At 51.1% G+C, this 13,620-nt stretch overlaps 1 protein-coding gene across 11 annotated transcripts in view; it reads right to left on the reverse strand.

Annotated features, from left to right (window-relative positions):
- Positions 1 to 161: 161 nt before the first annotated feature.
- The window catches only part of ABCD4 (ATP binding cassette subfamily D member 4), a 15,230-nt gene continuing 1,771 nt past the window's right edge, over positions 162 to 13,620 (reverse strand). The window contains exons 1-17 of one of the 11 annotated variants that reach the window (XM_032272946.1): positions 12,950 to 13,008; positions 11,387 to 11,415; positions 11,179 to 11,295; positions 10,698 to 10,823; positions 10,011 to 10,061; positions 8,025 to 8,119; positions 7,620 to 7,741; positions 7,423 to 7,514; positions 7,161 to 7,250; positions 5,157 to 5,365; positions 4,893 to 4,984; positions 4,349 to 4,385; positions 3,610 to 3,659; positions 2,845 to 2,897; positions 2,440 to 2,516; positions 1,340 to 1,455; positions 1,105 to 1,173 (exon numbers count right to left, since the gene is read on the reverse strand). In XM_032272946.1, the coding sequence (XP_032128837.1) occupies positions 1,105 to 1,173; positions 1,340 to 1,455; positions 2,440 to 2,516; positions 2,845 to 2,897; positions 3,610 to 3,659; positions 4,349 to 4,385; positions 4,893 to 4,984; positions 5,157 to 5,365; positions 7,161 to 7,250; positions 7,423 to 7,514; positions 7,620 to 7,741; positions 8,025 to 8,119; positions 10,011 to 10,061; positions 10,698 to 10,823; positions 11,179 to 11,243 (1,344 nt within the window). In that variant the 5' untranslated portion in view covers positions 11,244 to 11,295; positions 11,387 to 11,415; positions 12,950 to 13,008. Of the gene's footprint in view, positions 1,174 to 1,339; positions 1,456 to 2,439; positions 2,517 to 2,844; positions 2,898 to 3,609; positions 3,660 to 4,348; positions 4,386 to 4,892; positions 4,985 to 5,156; positions 5,366 to 7,160; positions 7,251 to 7,422; positions 7,515 to 7,619; positions 7,742 to 8,024; positions 8,120 to 10,010; positions 10,062 to 10,697; positions 10,824 to 11,178; positions 11,296 to 11,386; positions 11,416 to 12,949; positions 13,090 to 13,620 lie in introns of those variants that run through there. The other 10 variants (XM_032272941.1, XM_032272942.1, XM_032272948.1 and 7 more) reach the window with 10 other exon arrangements.

Raw genomic sequence — 13,620 nt, forward strand, 5'->3', positions numbered from 1 at the left:
TCAAAAAAAAAAAAAAAAAACAACAAACAACAAAAAACAAACAAACAAACAAAAAAAACAAGTAACACTTTGGTAGTTTTTATTGTATTTATTTTTAGTTACTTTCCATTTATGTTAAGTGTAAAATTTCATTTAAAAATCCATTTAAAGGTGAGTTTGTCTTTAAAAATAAGTAACTCATGTACAAAAAGTACAGAAACCTGGCAAAAATCATGAAGGTGAGGAAGGTGATCTGCAGACAACCTACCTGGAGGGGCGTGGTCTGACCTGGTCTGAGTGGCGACTCTGAGCACAGTAACTCCACCTCATGCTTTGCGCTTCCTGGGTTTTGTCTGTTATTGCTGTTGTTTCCTAATACATATAGATTTTTTTTTTTTAAAGCCAAATTTATTTTGGCTAAAAGAAAGGGACTTACTTTCATCTAAGTTAAGATATGACAGACTGAAGGCCCCTAGAGATTAGTGGTTCAGGTTCTAACTATGTAACACTGATGAATGGAAAGGGACATGTGGGGAGAAATGAAAAACTCTCGGCAGAAGATTCCAGAACAGCAGGGCATGCTTCCCTTCCCACCAAGCTCTCAAATACAAGTCCAGAGATTCAATTAAAAAGATCATTCTATGATAAAGAAGAGAAAAAAACTGCAATTATTTTTAATGTTTAGCTTTTCTTCGTAAAAAACTTATATAAAAAAACTTAAATGGTCTTTTGATTAAAGTTAAAAATCTATTGCTGCACAATTTAATTGATTAAAAGATTTCCAGATGTCTTGACTCCAAGAGATTTCTTTCCATCCTGACCTTTCATTTCTTACAGATCTCACACTTCCAAATTTCTCTTCAGCAAACACGATCTGAAATCATTTACAGGTAATCAGCACTTCAAGCATATGGAGGCTTTGGCTGAGGCAGCAGAGTCCTGGGAGACTGAACCCTGGGAGACTCTGTGTCTCCTCCAGAGACCCAGACGTGGGCTAGGCCCACACTGCCAGGCCCACACAGGACCTATGTGGCCACCCTGGGCTCGTTCTTCCCCGGCAGTCCTCCTGGTCTCTGAGGGCCGCCGATCCGCCAGAGTGTGGCTCTCCTTCCGAAAGCTGGAGCTTCATTCCTCTTTGATTCTCATCAGTTCCCATCTTCCTCCTCCACAGAGTTTTAGAACCAAGGAATGAAACTATAAGAGACCACCACCACATGGGCATCAGGCTGGCTGCCGGCACAGAAGGCCACTCAGTTCTCTCTGCTACCGCTATTCCCCATTTTGAGGGGCCTCTGGCCCTGGCCACCCTCAGCCTTCGGGTTCTTTCTCCTCCTTAGACCATCCTTGTGAGCACAGATACCTTCTCAAGGCTCTGTCGATGTCCAACGCTGATGAACGTCATCCCCAACTGCTGGCCAATGCGATAGAGCTCGCTCTCCACCTCCTCTGTCAGGGCACTGGTGGCTTCATCAAGCACTGAGGGCAGAGCACAGAGGAAGAGATCAAAGCCCTGCCCTCTGCCACCGCTGCTTCTCCTCCTGCCACTGCTTCTCCTCTCACCTACACTCAACCCCAGCTGGGACCCAGGGGAGGCTAAAAGCTGCTCTGACATCCAGAAGCCCTGCCTTAGGGAGAAGGATGGGCCAGAGAAGCAGAGGGCCAGGTTCTATGACAGAATCATCTGTGAGCGGCTGCATGAAATCTCTCAGCTTCTACAGATAAGCACCAGCCACTTCCTGGGACCACTCAATACAGGGAATCACAGTTTCCTGCAAGAATGTCAGTCTTTGGAAAAGTCCACACCCATCCCCCTGCCAGGCACAGCTTGGCAGGGGAGGAAAATGGGTGCCCATTCATTTGATGGTGGAGGAGAAAGTTACAATCCTTCAAGGTTGGCTCCTGGCTCTAGCTGCTGCCAGGCAAAAAGCTTATGAGCTGGGCATGGTGGTTCACGCCTGTAATCCCAGCACTTTGGGAGGTCAGCTTGGGAGGATGGCCTGAGGCCAGGAGCTCCAGACCACCCTGGGCAATATAGTGTGACCCAGTCTCTACAAAAACAAAAATAAAAAAATTAGCAGGGTGTAGTGGCACATGCCTGCAGTCCCAGCTACTCAGGCGGCTGATGTGGGAGGATCACTTGAGCCTAGGAGTTCCAGGCTGCATTGAGCCATGATTGTGCCACTGTACTCCAGCTTGGGCAACAGAGAGAGACTCTGTCTCAAAAAAAACCCAAAAAACAAAAAACAGTAAGAAAATAAAAAGCTTATGAGCTGGCAGCACAGCATATTCAGTGTTACTCTGAAGATGCCAAGCACTGTTTATCACGGGCAGGGCCTGCTGTCCTCTCTAGCAGGGAATGTGGAGAAGCTCAGTCACGCACAGGTGTGCCTGTGAACACATGCTGCTACACCCGAGAGTGCAGACAGTGCATGGCACATGCACCCACAAGGCAGACCTCACCTGCATACTTCGGCTGCAGGTAGAAGAGTCGGGCAAAGGAGAGCCGTTGCATCTCCCCCGGGGACAGAACATCATACCTGAGGAAGGGGAGGAGAGAGGACTGCTGGAGGAGGTTGGATATAGCTTGACTTTTACCTAGAATGGTCTAAGTAGGAAGAGGTTTCTCTAGGTTTCTCTGCACAGAGGTGAGCCCCAGGAGACAGAAGCCCCTCCCCTTTCAACCACAGGCCTACAGCCCACACAAAGTGAGGCAAACTCTGTTCCCAAGGGCATAAACTTGCACCCAATGGACCAGCCAAACATCTGGACTTTGGGGTCAGGATCCGTTCCATTCCTTGACAGGACCCTGGAACCCATTGTCTTTATGGTGGAGCTATCTCTGGAGCACCCAAGCCCTGTTCTTACCAGTTCCAATCCACCTGCTTGTCCAGACCCTCTGTCCTTGCCACCAAGCTGGACTGTAACAGACCCAGAGGGTGCGATGTCCGTGAAATGGCCCAGCCCTGCTACCTGCCATCATGGGGAACCTCCCTCACTCCCCAGCACACATGCACACTTCTGAGACAAATACATGCCAGTGGCATACCAAGGTGGGGGGCTGTGGGATAGTCTGCCCCAGGCAGAGAGGAATATTCTACCAATGACACGGTTTAGACTTGCTAAACATGACAATAAAAAGCAAACTGCCTTTGTCAGTCCTGTTCTTGTTTTAAAATTCTCCAGTGAGAGCACTACCCCCTTCCTGTCTCAACCTGGCCAACAGCACACACTGTCAACTGATACAGGTATTGATCGACTTACGACCTATGCAACTTACGACCATTCGACTTTACGACCACTCGACTTTATGACCACAATCACTAGCCACGACTGCTCCGCGTCTGGCAGCGCAAACGTTGCCCAGCTGGGCATATGACAGTGCGGACCAGCTTCTGGCAGCACTACCATCTCCGCGTGCATATAGCCTACTCAACTTACGACCAAATCGTGTTACGACCGGTCTGTCGAAACCAATCGTGGTCGTAAGTCGAGCACTAGCTGCATTCCCATTCTCCACCCCAGGCTCAGACTTCCAGTCCTGGGCCCAGGAACAGCAGGGCCAGCACCTACCTACCTGTGGCTGGTGCTCCCATGTGGGCTCAGGTCCTGAGGGTCCCTGTCCCCACTTACCAGGCCTGCCAATTCCAAGAACCTCAAGATCCTCTCATCATCAGTAGAACCTGCACAACAGAGAGGCCTTCTGCGACAAGCCAGCACCTCTTGGCTGGTCAGAATAGACAGGGCAAGGCTGGGCACAGTGGCTCATGCCTGTAATCCCAGCACTTTGGGAGGCCGAAGCCGGTGGATCACAAGGTCAGGAGATCAAGACCATCCTGGCCAACATGGTGAAACCTCATCTCTACCAAATATACAAAAATTAGATGGGCATGATGGTTTGCGCCTATAGTCCCAGCTACTCAGGAGGCTGACGCAGGAGACTTCGCTTGAATCTGGGAGGTTGCAGTGAGCTGAGATTGCGCCACTGCACTCCAGCCTGGAGACAGAGGAAGACTCCATCTCAAAAAAAAGAAAATAGGGCACATCATGGTAGGGGTGGGGGCCCCAGAATGCTGGGTGAAGGCTCTGAAACCACAGGTTAGAGCCCTTGATAAGGGAAGGGGTGGGTGAAGGAAGGTGTAACTTCCCTTGTCCCAGTGGGTGTCTCTCCTTAAGGATGGAAAGATAGAATGAGGTGAGGTATGGGTGTAGACCCCAAAACAGTGAACAAAGAAGAGGAGAGGAGCCTCTCTTCCTTGAATCAGCAGTCTGGCTGGGGCCTCTCCCAAAGGGCACAGCTGAGGCCACAGTCAGGCAGAGCAGGGACAACTGCAACAGAGGAAAGGACATGACTTAAGGAGGACCGGCTCACCTGAGTCAGGGTAGATCTCCTTCAGGGGATATATCACCTGATAAAAGAAAAAAAACACACCAGCCTAGGAGGAGGGCGAGCAAGAGATGGAGCTGCACACAGGCCACCCTCCCTCTGGAACCCACTGGAACTGCCCAAGGAGGAGAGGTGGGAATGCCTGGCCCGGGTCAGATGGGAGAGGCTCCAGCGTGCAGACAGCGGGGCAAGGTTCCTACAACCTTCAGAAGTGTGTTTAGAGCGAGAGTCTGAGAGCCTTCTGAGGGCAGGGGCTATAGAATCTGACCTCGGGTGCTGGACAAATGCGCGTGTTATCTGGCCTGAGCCCTCGCCCCATTTATCTGCCTCAGGAGCTGCTCTGAGTAGCAGGTCCAATCCATGGATGTGAATAGAAGGTTCTTAGAGCCAGCAGTTCCCAGGCCCAGGCCACTTCACTACCTCACCTTTTGCCCTGACTCTAGGGCCTGAGACCTGTCACAGTGCCAGAGGTCCCAGCTGTGGGTGGGTGGGGTGAGGAGGGAGGAGTAGGCCCCCAAACTAGGCTGACCTGCTCCCGAAGGGTCCCGTCAGTGAAGAACGGCTTTTGTGGCAGGAATAGCACCCCACGGGGCCCAAAGTCCGTCAGCATCTGCACTGAGCCTGCAGAGCCCACAGAAACCTCCATTGTGAGATCTCCCAGAAGAGGCAACTGCCTGTCTCCTCTCTTCCTCATTCCCCAACAAAAAAGGATGGATTCTATCACACTGTCCCTGCCCTCACCCCAACCCTAGGGCCCAGGCTGGGTCAGAGGCAGGGAGGGCCTGACTCTCACCCCGTGTGCTCATCCAGAGGCCACCCAGAACCCGGAGCAAGGAGGTCTTGCCAGTGCCCGTGTTGCCTGTGATGAGCAGGCTCTGTCCCTCGGAGATCTGTAGGCTCAGATCCTTGATTAGGGGTTTGTCAGAGGAGGGAGCAGAGATGGAGACCCGCTCAAGGAGAAACGCTGTGTCTGCTGGCTCTGCTGCTGGCCATCCCGGGGCCCTGGGTCAGAGAAGAGAAGGGGCGCGAGGAAGATGGACAGGGTCAGTACTGCCGTGGGGAGGCCCTTCTCCTGAGAGCCACCGCCTGTGGATTTTTATGGGCTGACTTGGAGCCTCACAAAATCACATGGTGACATCCCAGTCCCCAGTGGCTCAGAATGTAACCACATTGGGAGGCAGGGTCTTTTTTTTTTTTTTTTTTTTTGAGACAAAGTCTCCCTCTTGTCACCCAGGCTGGAGTGCAGTGGCGCAATCTTGGCTCACTAAAACCTCCGCCTCCTGGGTTCAAGTGATTTTCCCTCCTCAGCCTCCTGAGTAGTTGGGACTACAGGTACCTGCCACCACGTCCAGCTAATTTTTGTATTTTTAGTAGAGACAGGGTTTCGCCATGTTGGCCAGGCTCGTCTTGAACTCCAGACCTCAGGTGATCCACCCACCTTGGCCTCCCAAAGTGCTGGGATTACATGTGTGAGCTTCTGTGCCCAGCTGGAGGCAGGGTCTTTAGAGGTGATGCTAACATGAGGCTGGTTGGGTGGGACCCTAATCCAACATGACTGGTGTCCTTTTAAGACGGAGGGGCACACATGTACAGAGGAAAGGCCATGTGAGGACACAGCAACAAGGTGGCCCTCTACAAGCCAACGAGCTGCCTCAGAAGAAACCAACCCTGCTGACAACTTGATCTTGGAGCAAAAGCATCGGAAATGTGAGAACATTAACTTCTATTGTTTAAGCCACCCAGCCTGTGGTATTCTGTCAAGGCAGCCTGAGCACATTAATATGGGGGTGTGGGGGGTAGAATTCTACTCTGTGCCTGGCTGGACAAAGCCCCTTATGGGACTGATCGTAATCAGTCTAACACCCATGAATCGCAAATATCATCACAGATGAGGACGCTAAGAGTCAGGTGGCTAAGTAACTGCCCAAGTCACAGAGTAGTATTCATATAATTCTAGTGCTGGTGAGTTTTCAGGGTGTCATAGTGTGACCAGAGTAGTAATAACAAGAATGGGAGTAGTTAAAGCTAAACGGTTCTGGAGTTTCTGGCTCTGCATGGATGCCTGGCTCCCCACAGAACAGCAATCCCAGTTTCCTACAGACCCTCCTTCATGCCTAGCCTCTGGACTTACGGTTGCATGACGCTTTCATTTGGAACAGACGCAACAGTTAAGGCACTAGCTCCTGAGAGAGTTAAGTGTAGGTCCTGGAATTCAGACTGATTTGAAAGCTTACGATGTGGCTACGGTCCAAGCACCTTCCATGGATGATGGCATCTAATCCTTACAAGTGAAGGAAGGTTTCATTATAACCTCCTTTTTAGACATGAAGAAACTGAGACAGAACAGTTAAGTGATCTGCCCAAGAAAGTGTGGAAACCAATCAAATCCTGAATGCACAGAAACCTAACAGATCCGCACAGATACACGAATTCAGACATCTCTGGGGCTGAGTGAGGTGGGGGAACAAAGACAGACATGCCCCAAGGAAAGGGGCAGGTGGAGGGCTTGGTAGGAAGAGGTAGCTCAGGAAGAGGACGACACTGCAAATTCCTGTTATCTCAGGCAGGTGTGTGCACTTCGCTTCCATTGGCTGGAGGAATGGTGTAAATGAATACAACAGATGCTGGAACAGAAACAGCAGCTGTGAACTTTTATGTGCCTGCCATTCCAAATTCTATTTCCTCCTCACAACTCTGCTGCCCAGCTGGGAAAGGGCAGGGCTCCTCCAGGGTAGCCCAAGCCAGGTGGTGCCAAAGCCTGCAGGCTCAACTACTGCTCTGCCAGCCCACTACTCACTTGTCCAAACCCCACTCGCTCTCGCCCAGGATCTCGCAGTCCTGTGACTTCAGGGACATGTCCAGCAGTGTCTCCCGAAGCTGCCCAATCCTGAACAAGAAGAGAAAATCTGAGGCAGGATCTGGAGGCCAGGTGAAGGTGAGCTCCTTTTTCTACCTCACACCTATGAGTACATGGTATGTCTCTGTTCCTTTTTTCACTCAGCCACTACTTCCAGTACCACACACCTTGCTCAGGAGCCAGAGGGGCGGGACGGCCTCACCTGTGCGTGTAGCCAGCCACATCCGAGAGCGTTGTGGACAGGTCGATGAGCTGAGTGAAGCAGCTGATGAGGTAGATACACACAAAGGCGTTCTGGACAGGACAGGGAGTGGTCAAGCAGGTCTCCACTCAGGGCCACAGGCACTGGGCCAGAGGACAGAGGGGAACAGCATGAGGGGTCACCAAGAGGGATCTCACCTTGCTGACCAGGATGCTAAGCTCTGCGGGACTCAGGTCTCCATACACCCCACTGAAAATGGGGACTGCGATGACAACATAACTCAGGATGCTGCCCAGATAGTCAAAGGTGTTGATGCCAACTGTGGAAGACAGACGCATGAGACACCCAGGAACCATCCACATGCCCTGCAGTGGACACGACCCTAAGACAGGGAGCAGGACGCCAAGCAGGGCCACATGCCTTCCCTGGATCCTCATTCTTCTGAGGACACACTCAGAAAGGCAACCAACCGCCCCCCACCACTGTCCCATTAATCCCTTCATCACAGTGCATTTATCCTTGCAGACAGGAGGAAGGGAGGTGTGGGAAGGGAAGCAGACCAGTCCAGCACGTTTCCCACCTCCCTGGGCCCCCTCGCCTACTGTATAGCCAGAGCTCCTTGGACATCAGCTCCCTCTGGGTCTGAAGAAGTCTCTGCAGCCTGCGGTCTGTCCTCATGTGCTCCACATGCCCAGCTCTGACAAGGAAAGGCTGTGATGTCCACAGGGCTGGAGAGGTTCAGCCAGGCTGGGGGGCCCCCCATCCCACCTTCCTTTAGAAACCAAGGCCATCCAAATGATCATGGCCTCAGGCTCTGTCTACTGCTAGCACTCATTCATGGCTTCAGTCATGCCTTATGGTACTGTCCGTGTAAAGAACGTGAACTCTAGAGTTGGGCAGACCTGGTTCAAATCCTGGCTCTGGCCAGTTACGAGCTGGGTGACACAGGCAGGCTACTTAAGCCTCCAGGCCTCACTTTTTTCATCTATAAAATGGAGCTAATCATACCTATGTAATAGATGACAGTGAGAATTAAAAGCTTCTGAATACAAAGTGCCAAGCACATAAGGAGCCCTCAATAAATAAGAACTATTGTGAAATAAACATACACAGAGAAGTCACTAGGTGTTCCAGGCACTGCACTAGTTAGCTAGGGCAATAAAGAGATCAGAAAATAATCTCTGTCTTTGAGGAGCTCTCAGTCCAGAGGGCAGGCAGGCACACTGCATTTTTCACTTGGAATAAGGAGTATTAACTGTGCCCTCAGGGCTATGGCAGCAGATAGGCTTAACCATTAAGGGAGTGTGGCAAGGCTCTCCAGAGGAGGTGACCTGGGGTTTCCAGGATGGGTAGAAATTCTCTAGGCAGAAAACGTGGAGGGCGGAGAGAGGGGACATCTCAGATTTTGCACCAGAGGCCACAGAATAACTCATCTGGAGCTCTAAGAATTAACTTGCCTTCCTCAGAGCTTCATGAGCAGAAGTTGCAGAATCCAAAAACAACTTTTCTACACACCCAGCCCTGCCTACCTCATAATCCCACCCCAGCGCAGATTTCCAGTATTCTTGGTGCCCTCAAGTGGTGGAGGTTGCAAACTGCAGCAGAGACTGACAAGCAAAGGTCCCAGGGATATCGGATCCACCCCAAGTATAGGTGAGCCAAGGAGTAGCTTCCACTTCTTAAATGCGAACCTCCGCCTGCACTATCAGTCCTAACACTGATTTCAGAGGCCTCACACAAGGCACAGCACAGGGGCCTGCCCTGGCCCCAGTGGGAAGGTATGGGATTTCACACTGCTGCTCCTGCTGTTGCTGTCAGACCAGACACTCGGCTCCAATAGACAGCATTGAGGAGCAGGTCTCCTAGTACGAGAAGCTCCTGTTCCATCCCACGCTACAGAAACGAAGGATAAGGCCTGGCTCTCAGGCCCTGGCAAGAAAGCTGCTTTATTTTTATTTTTATTTTTGAGACAGAGTTTTGCTCTTGTTGCCCAGGCTGGAGTACAATGGTGCAAACTTGGCTCACGGCAACCTCCACCTTCTGGGTTCAAGCGATTCTCCTGCCTCAGCCTTCCAAGTACCTGGGATTACAGGCATGTGCCACCACACCCGGCTAATTTTGTATTTTTAGTATAGACAGGGTTTCTCCATATTGGTCAGGCTGGTCTCAAACTCCCAACCTCAGGTTATCCACTCGCCTCGGCCTCCCAAAGTGCTCAGATAACAGGCATGAGCCACAGAGCCCTGCCAAGAAAGCTTCTTAACAGACAGAAGAGCAGAGGCAGAGGAATGCCTTACAGTCACTAGCAAGATGACAAGGCATTCATTCATTTGACAATTTCAGGCCCCATGCTAGGCTACTAAGACTAAAGCTGGCCACAGTAAGGAACCACCAGCTTCAGAAGCAAACCCCTGGACCTAAGGATGAGGCAGACAAGGACAGAGGGAGGTAGAGGGAGAGGGTCACAGCCAAGTGTGACAACACTCAGCCCCTGAGTTTGGTGGTGGTGGGAGGGTTATAGGATTTATCTTTCCTTCTCCACTCTTAGCTCTGGCAAGGTAGAAAGAGAACAATCTCTCCAGACTCACCTGTAGAAAGCAGCAGGCTCCGCATTCACCCGAATCTGCATGTGCTTGAACCTGGATGGACCGAAGGAAAACGTGTGCTGACAACAGGAGTACTGGCCCTGCTCCTAGTGGAGTCCTGGATCATGAAGACCCCCCCCAGCCAAGTGGAGCTCAGCTCTGCCTTAGAACTGTGGCTGCCTAGCTCTGACCCTTCCCTGGACTGTTACAGGGCAGAAAATCTCAGGGTTAGGTAGCCTAGCAGGAGCTCTCCAGAGATAGGGCTGCCCCTCAGCTTTCTGCAGAGAGGATAGCATCTCCTCCTCCCAAGGCCTGGCCTGGAGGGGGCCAAGCAGCACAGGGTAGGCGATAGATCCATCGGCTGCCACGACCAACTGATCCAAGACAGGGTGGTTACGGCAGGGCAGTGAGAAGGCCAAGGGATGACGATGATGGTGATGGCCAGCCAGACACGGTTCTCAGCCCTTCTCACGTATGATCTTATTAATCCTCCTAATCCTCTCCATAGGCTACAGTACCGTTTCCACTTTAGAGGCATGAACATTGAAACTTGGAGAGGTTAAAGACCTCTCCAAGATCATATAGCTAGGAACTGACACAGCTAGGATTTGAACTTAGGCAGTCTTACTCCAGATCCCATTCTTTAACCATTATGCCCCAGCCCAGAAACCTCAAGTGAGGGAGACACACCTAAAATCTCCCTCCAGCTTCTCCTGATGCACCAGCTTCATCACAATGGGCCCCATCAAAGTTTTGTTCACCACAGTCCCCAGGATGAAATACCCGAAGATGCTCACAGGCCCGAGCCAGCCTGTGCTGAAACAGAGAGAGAGGGAGAGAGGAAGGGAGAGGGTGTGGGGTACCACCTATCCCCACAGGTCTTAGCCCTGACTTCTGTCCCCTCTCAAGTAGCCCCTGTCCAATCTGAGGCAGCCCGATGGGACCTCTGCTCCTAGGTGGGGGCATCTGGTATGAGCTGTCAGAGCCACGGTACCTGTGACACTGCAACAACACAAGGCCAAAGGAAGGGCAGGGGCCTGAGCACATGGGATGGGAAGACTCCGTAAGATGTAGGTGGGAGAGAGGGGAAATAAGCTTCTCTTGGACCTTGACCTGGGAGAGCTGAGGGCCCTCTGGGGAAACACCAGGCTGAGAAGCAAGGGGGCTTCACCTTTGGAAGCACTGGTAAGTGTAGTAGACGAGGGTGAAGGGGGAGACGATCAGCTTGCTGGCCATGCTGCTGAGCTGCCGGCAGAATCGCTCCACATCCTGGCTGATGCGCTGGTCCCTGGAGCCAACAACACAGAGTAGCTGGACCCAGCGAGCTGGGCCCAAAGGAGGAGAGAGCAAGACAGTTTCACACCACCTCTGCTCCTGACCTTGCCTCACAGTGCTCTCAGCACTTACCCTGTGCTGCGGGAAGAGGAATCCAGATAAGGCTGGTTTCCTGGGGCAAATAAACCCTCGGGGCCTTTAAACAGGGTTCTAGAGAGTTGCAGTTTATGGTGCCTCAGTTAATCCCCTGGAAAAAGTGGGAATGGAAAGGTCCAGCGCCCAAGGACCTGAGCCAGTTCTGAGCAGAGCCAAAGAAAAACTTCAAGGTAGATGAGCTGCTTTTTTTTTTGGATGATCAAGAAAGCTATCCCCTTTATCTCAATCCTCCTGAATTTCTCTTATATAAGCCCTAGCCTGGCCTCTTTAGCTATCTGGCTGTGAAAGCTTCATACGGAAGCCACAGCCATTAGAAAGAGGCAGCAGCAGCAGCAGCCTACAACGCATCTTTGCACCAAAGCTCAGCTTGAGCTTAGAGGCACCCCAGGTAACAAAGTGCTTGCTAGGAAGGCGGTGAGTGAGGGGATGGGTGTGAAGGAGAGATCCTGTGTATCTCATCTCACCACTAGGGCCATATTGACTCCTATTCCCAATGAGCGACTTGACCTTGGGCAATCTCTGGGCTTCAGCTTCCTCACCTGGAAAATCACAATAGCTAACTTACACTGGAACACTTACTATGGGTCAGGCACTGTACATGTGTATTACATGAATGATATCAAGTCATCCTCAAGACATCCTTTGAGATAGGAACTATTTATTATTATTATTTATTTTTGAGTCAGAATCTTGCTCTGTCACTCAGGCTGGAGTGCAGTGGCACGATCTCGGTTCACTGCAACCTCCGCCTCCCAGGTTCAAGCGATTCTCCTGACAACCTCCTGAGTAGCTGGGATTACGGGTGTGCGCCACCACGCCTGGCTAGTTTCTTATTTTTAGTAGAGATGGGGTTTCACCATATTGGTCAGGCTGGTCTCAAACTCCTGACCTCGTGATCTGCCCGCCTCAGCCTCTCAAAGTGCTGGTATTACAGGCGTGAGCCACGCGCCTGGCCTGAGATAGGAACTATTATTATCCTCATTTTATGGAAAGGGAACCCGGGGCTTGGTGACTTTAAGAGCTATAAGCTGGGTGGTGATAGAATTGGGATTCAAATCCTAGACTGAGTCCTGGATACCAGTCACTTTTTTTTTTTACTGATGAAAATCTAAGAGCTGATTTTTCTTAGCAAGAACATTTTCTTTAGAGGGTGCCTTACTGGAAGACCAAGATATAAAATATGTAAAGGACAGAAGGAAGCTGTTCCTGTCATTTTTTAAGAGATGGGGTTTCTGCTATGTTGCCCAGGCTAGAGTACAGTGGCTATTCCCAAGGCTGTTCATGGTGCACGCCACTGCAGTTGGCGGGCCTCTTCTTTTTAGCTCCCTATTCTCAGCCCTGCAGCTTCTCCAGGAGTCCTCTGCAGGGCATGCTCCTTCATGACTCTGGGCAGCAGCATCTGAAAACAACTGTAGACAATCTCCATGGGGTGTGCCGCCAGCAGTGTCCAGGGCTAGGCTAGATGGAAAGGACCACACAGAGTGTAGAAAGGACTGAGTTGGGGCACCTACGGGTTATCGATGTCATCCCGCAGCACGTTGAGAGTATAGTACACACGGCCCTGGAAGTAGAGGTGGTGGAGGTGCTCAGTGAGGTCCTTCCTCCAGCTCACATACAGCAGGTTACAGGTGAACTGATCAAAGCTCTTCAGCTGTGCAGTGGGGAAAGCAAGGGGAAGGGAGAAATGGCTTCCTGAAAGTCTCAGCTTGAAGCTCAAGCCTGGCAGGAGCCTCTGCAGATCCGTCCCAGCTCTGATTACTCTGTCCACTCAGCACTTTTCTTGTTTACATCATCAGGTCATGGGACTTTCCCTTCCTCACTCACTCACGTGTTCACTCCTTCACCAAATATTAAAGGGCTTACCAAAGGCAAGACCCTCAAGCCCCTTTCTACACTGTCTTATTTTGAGAGTAGATAAGCTTCTGAAGATTGGAGACCATATTTCCTATTCCATTTATGTTCTTACTCCTTTGTCCAAGCATGAGACAGGGATTTGTATACATAGGTGCTTAATGACCAAAGACCCAACAAAAATGGCCACGGTTAGGCCGGGCGTGGTGGCTCATGCCTGTAATCCAAGCACTTTGGAGGCCAAGGTGGGCGGATCACCTGAGGTCGGGAGTTCAAGACCAGCCTGACCAACATGGTGAAACCCAGTCTTAAAAAAAAAAAAAAAAAAAAA

This window comes from Sapajus apella, unplaced genomic scaffold (assembly GCF_009761245.1).
Source record: "Sapajus apella isolate SASKATOON/1434 unplaced genomic scaffold, GSC_monkey_1.0 scaffold1392, whole genome shotgun sequence".
Taxonomy (NCBI): domain Eukaryota; kingdom Metazoa; phylum Chordata; class Mammalia; order Primates; family Cebidae; genus Sapajus; species Sapajus apella.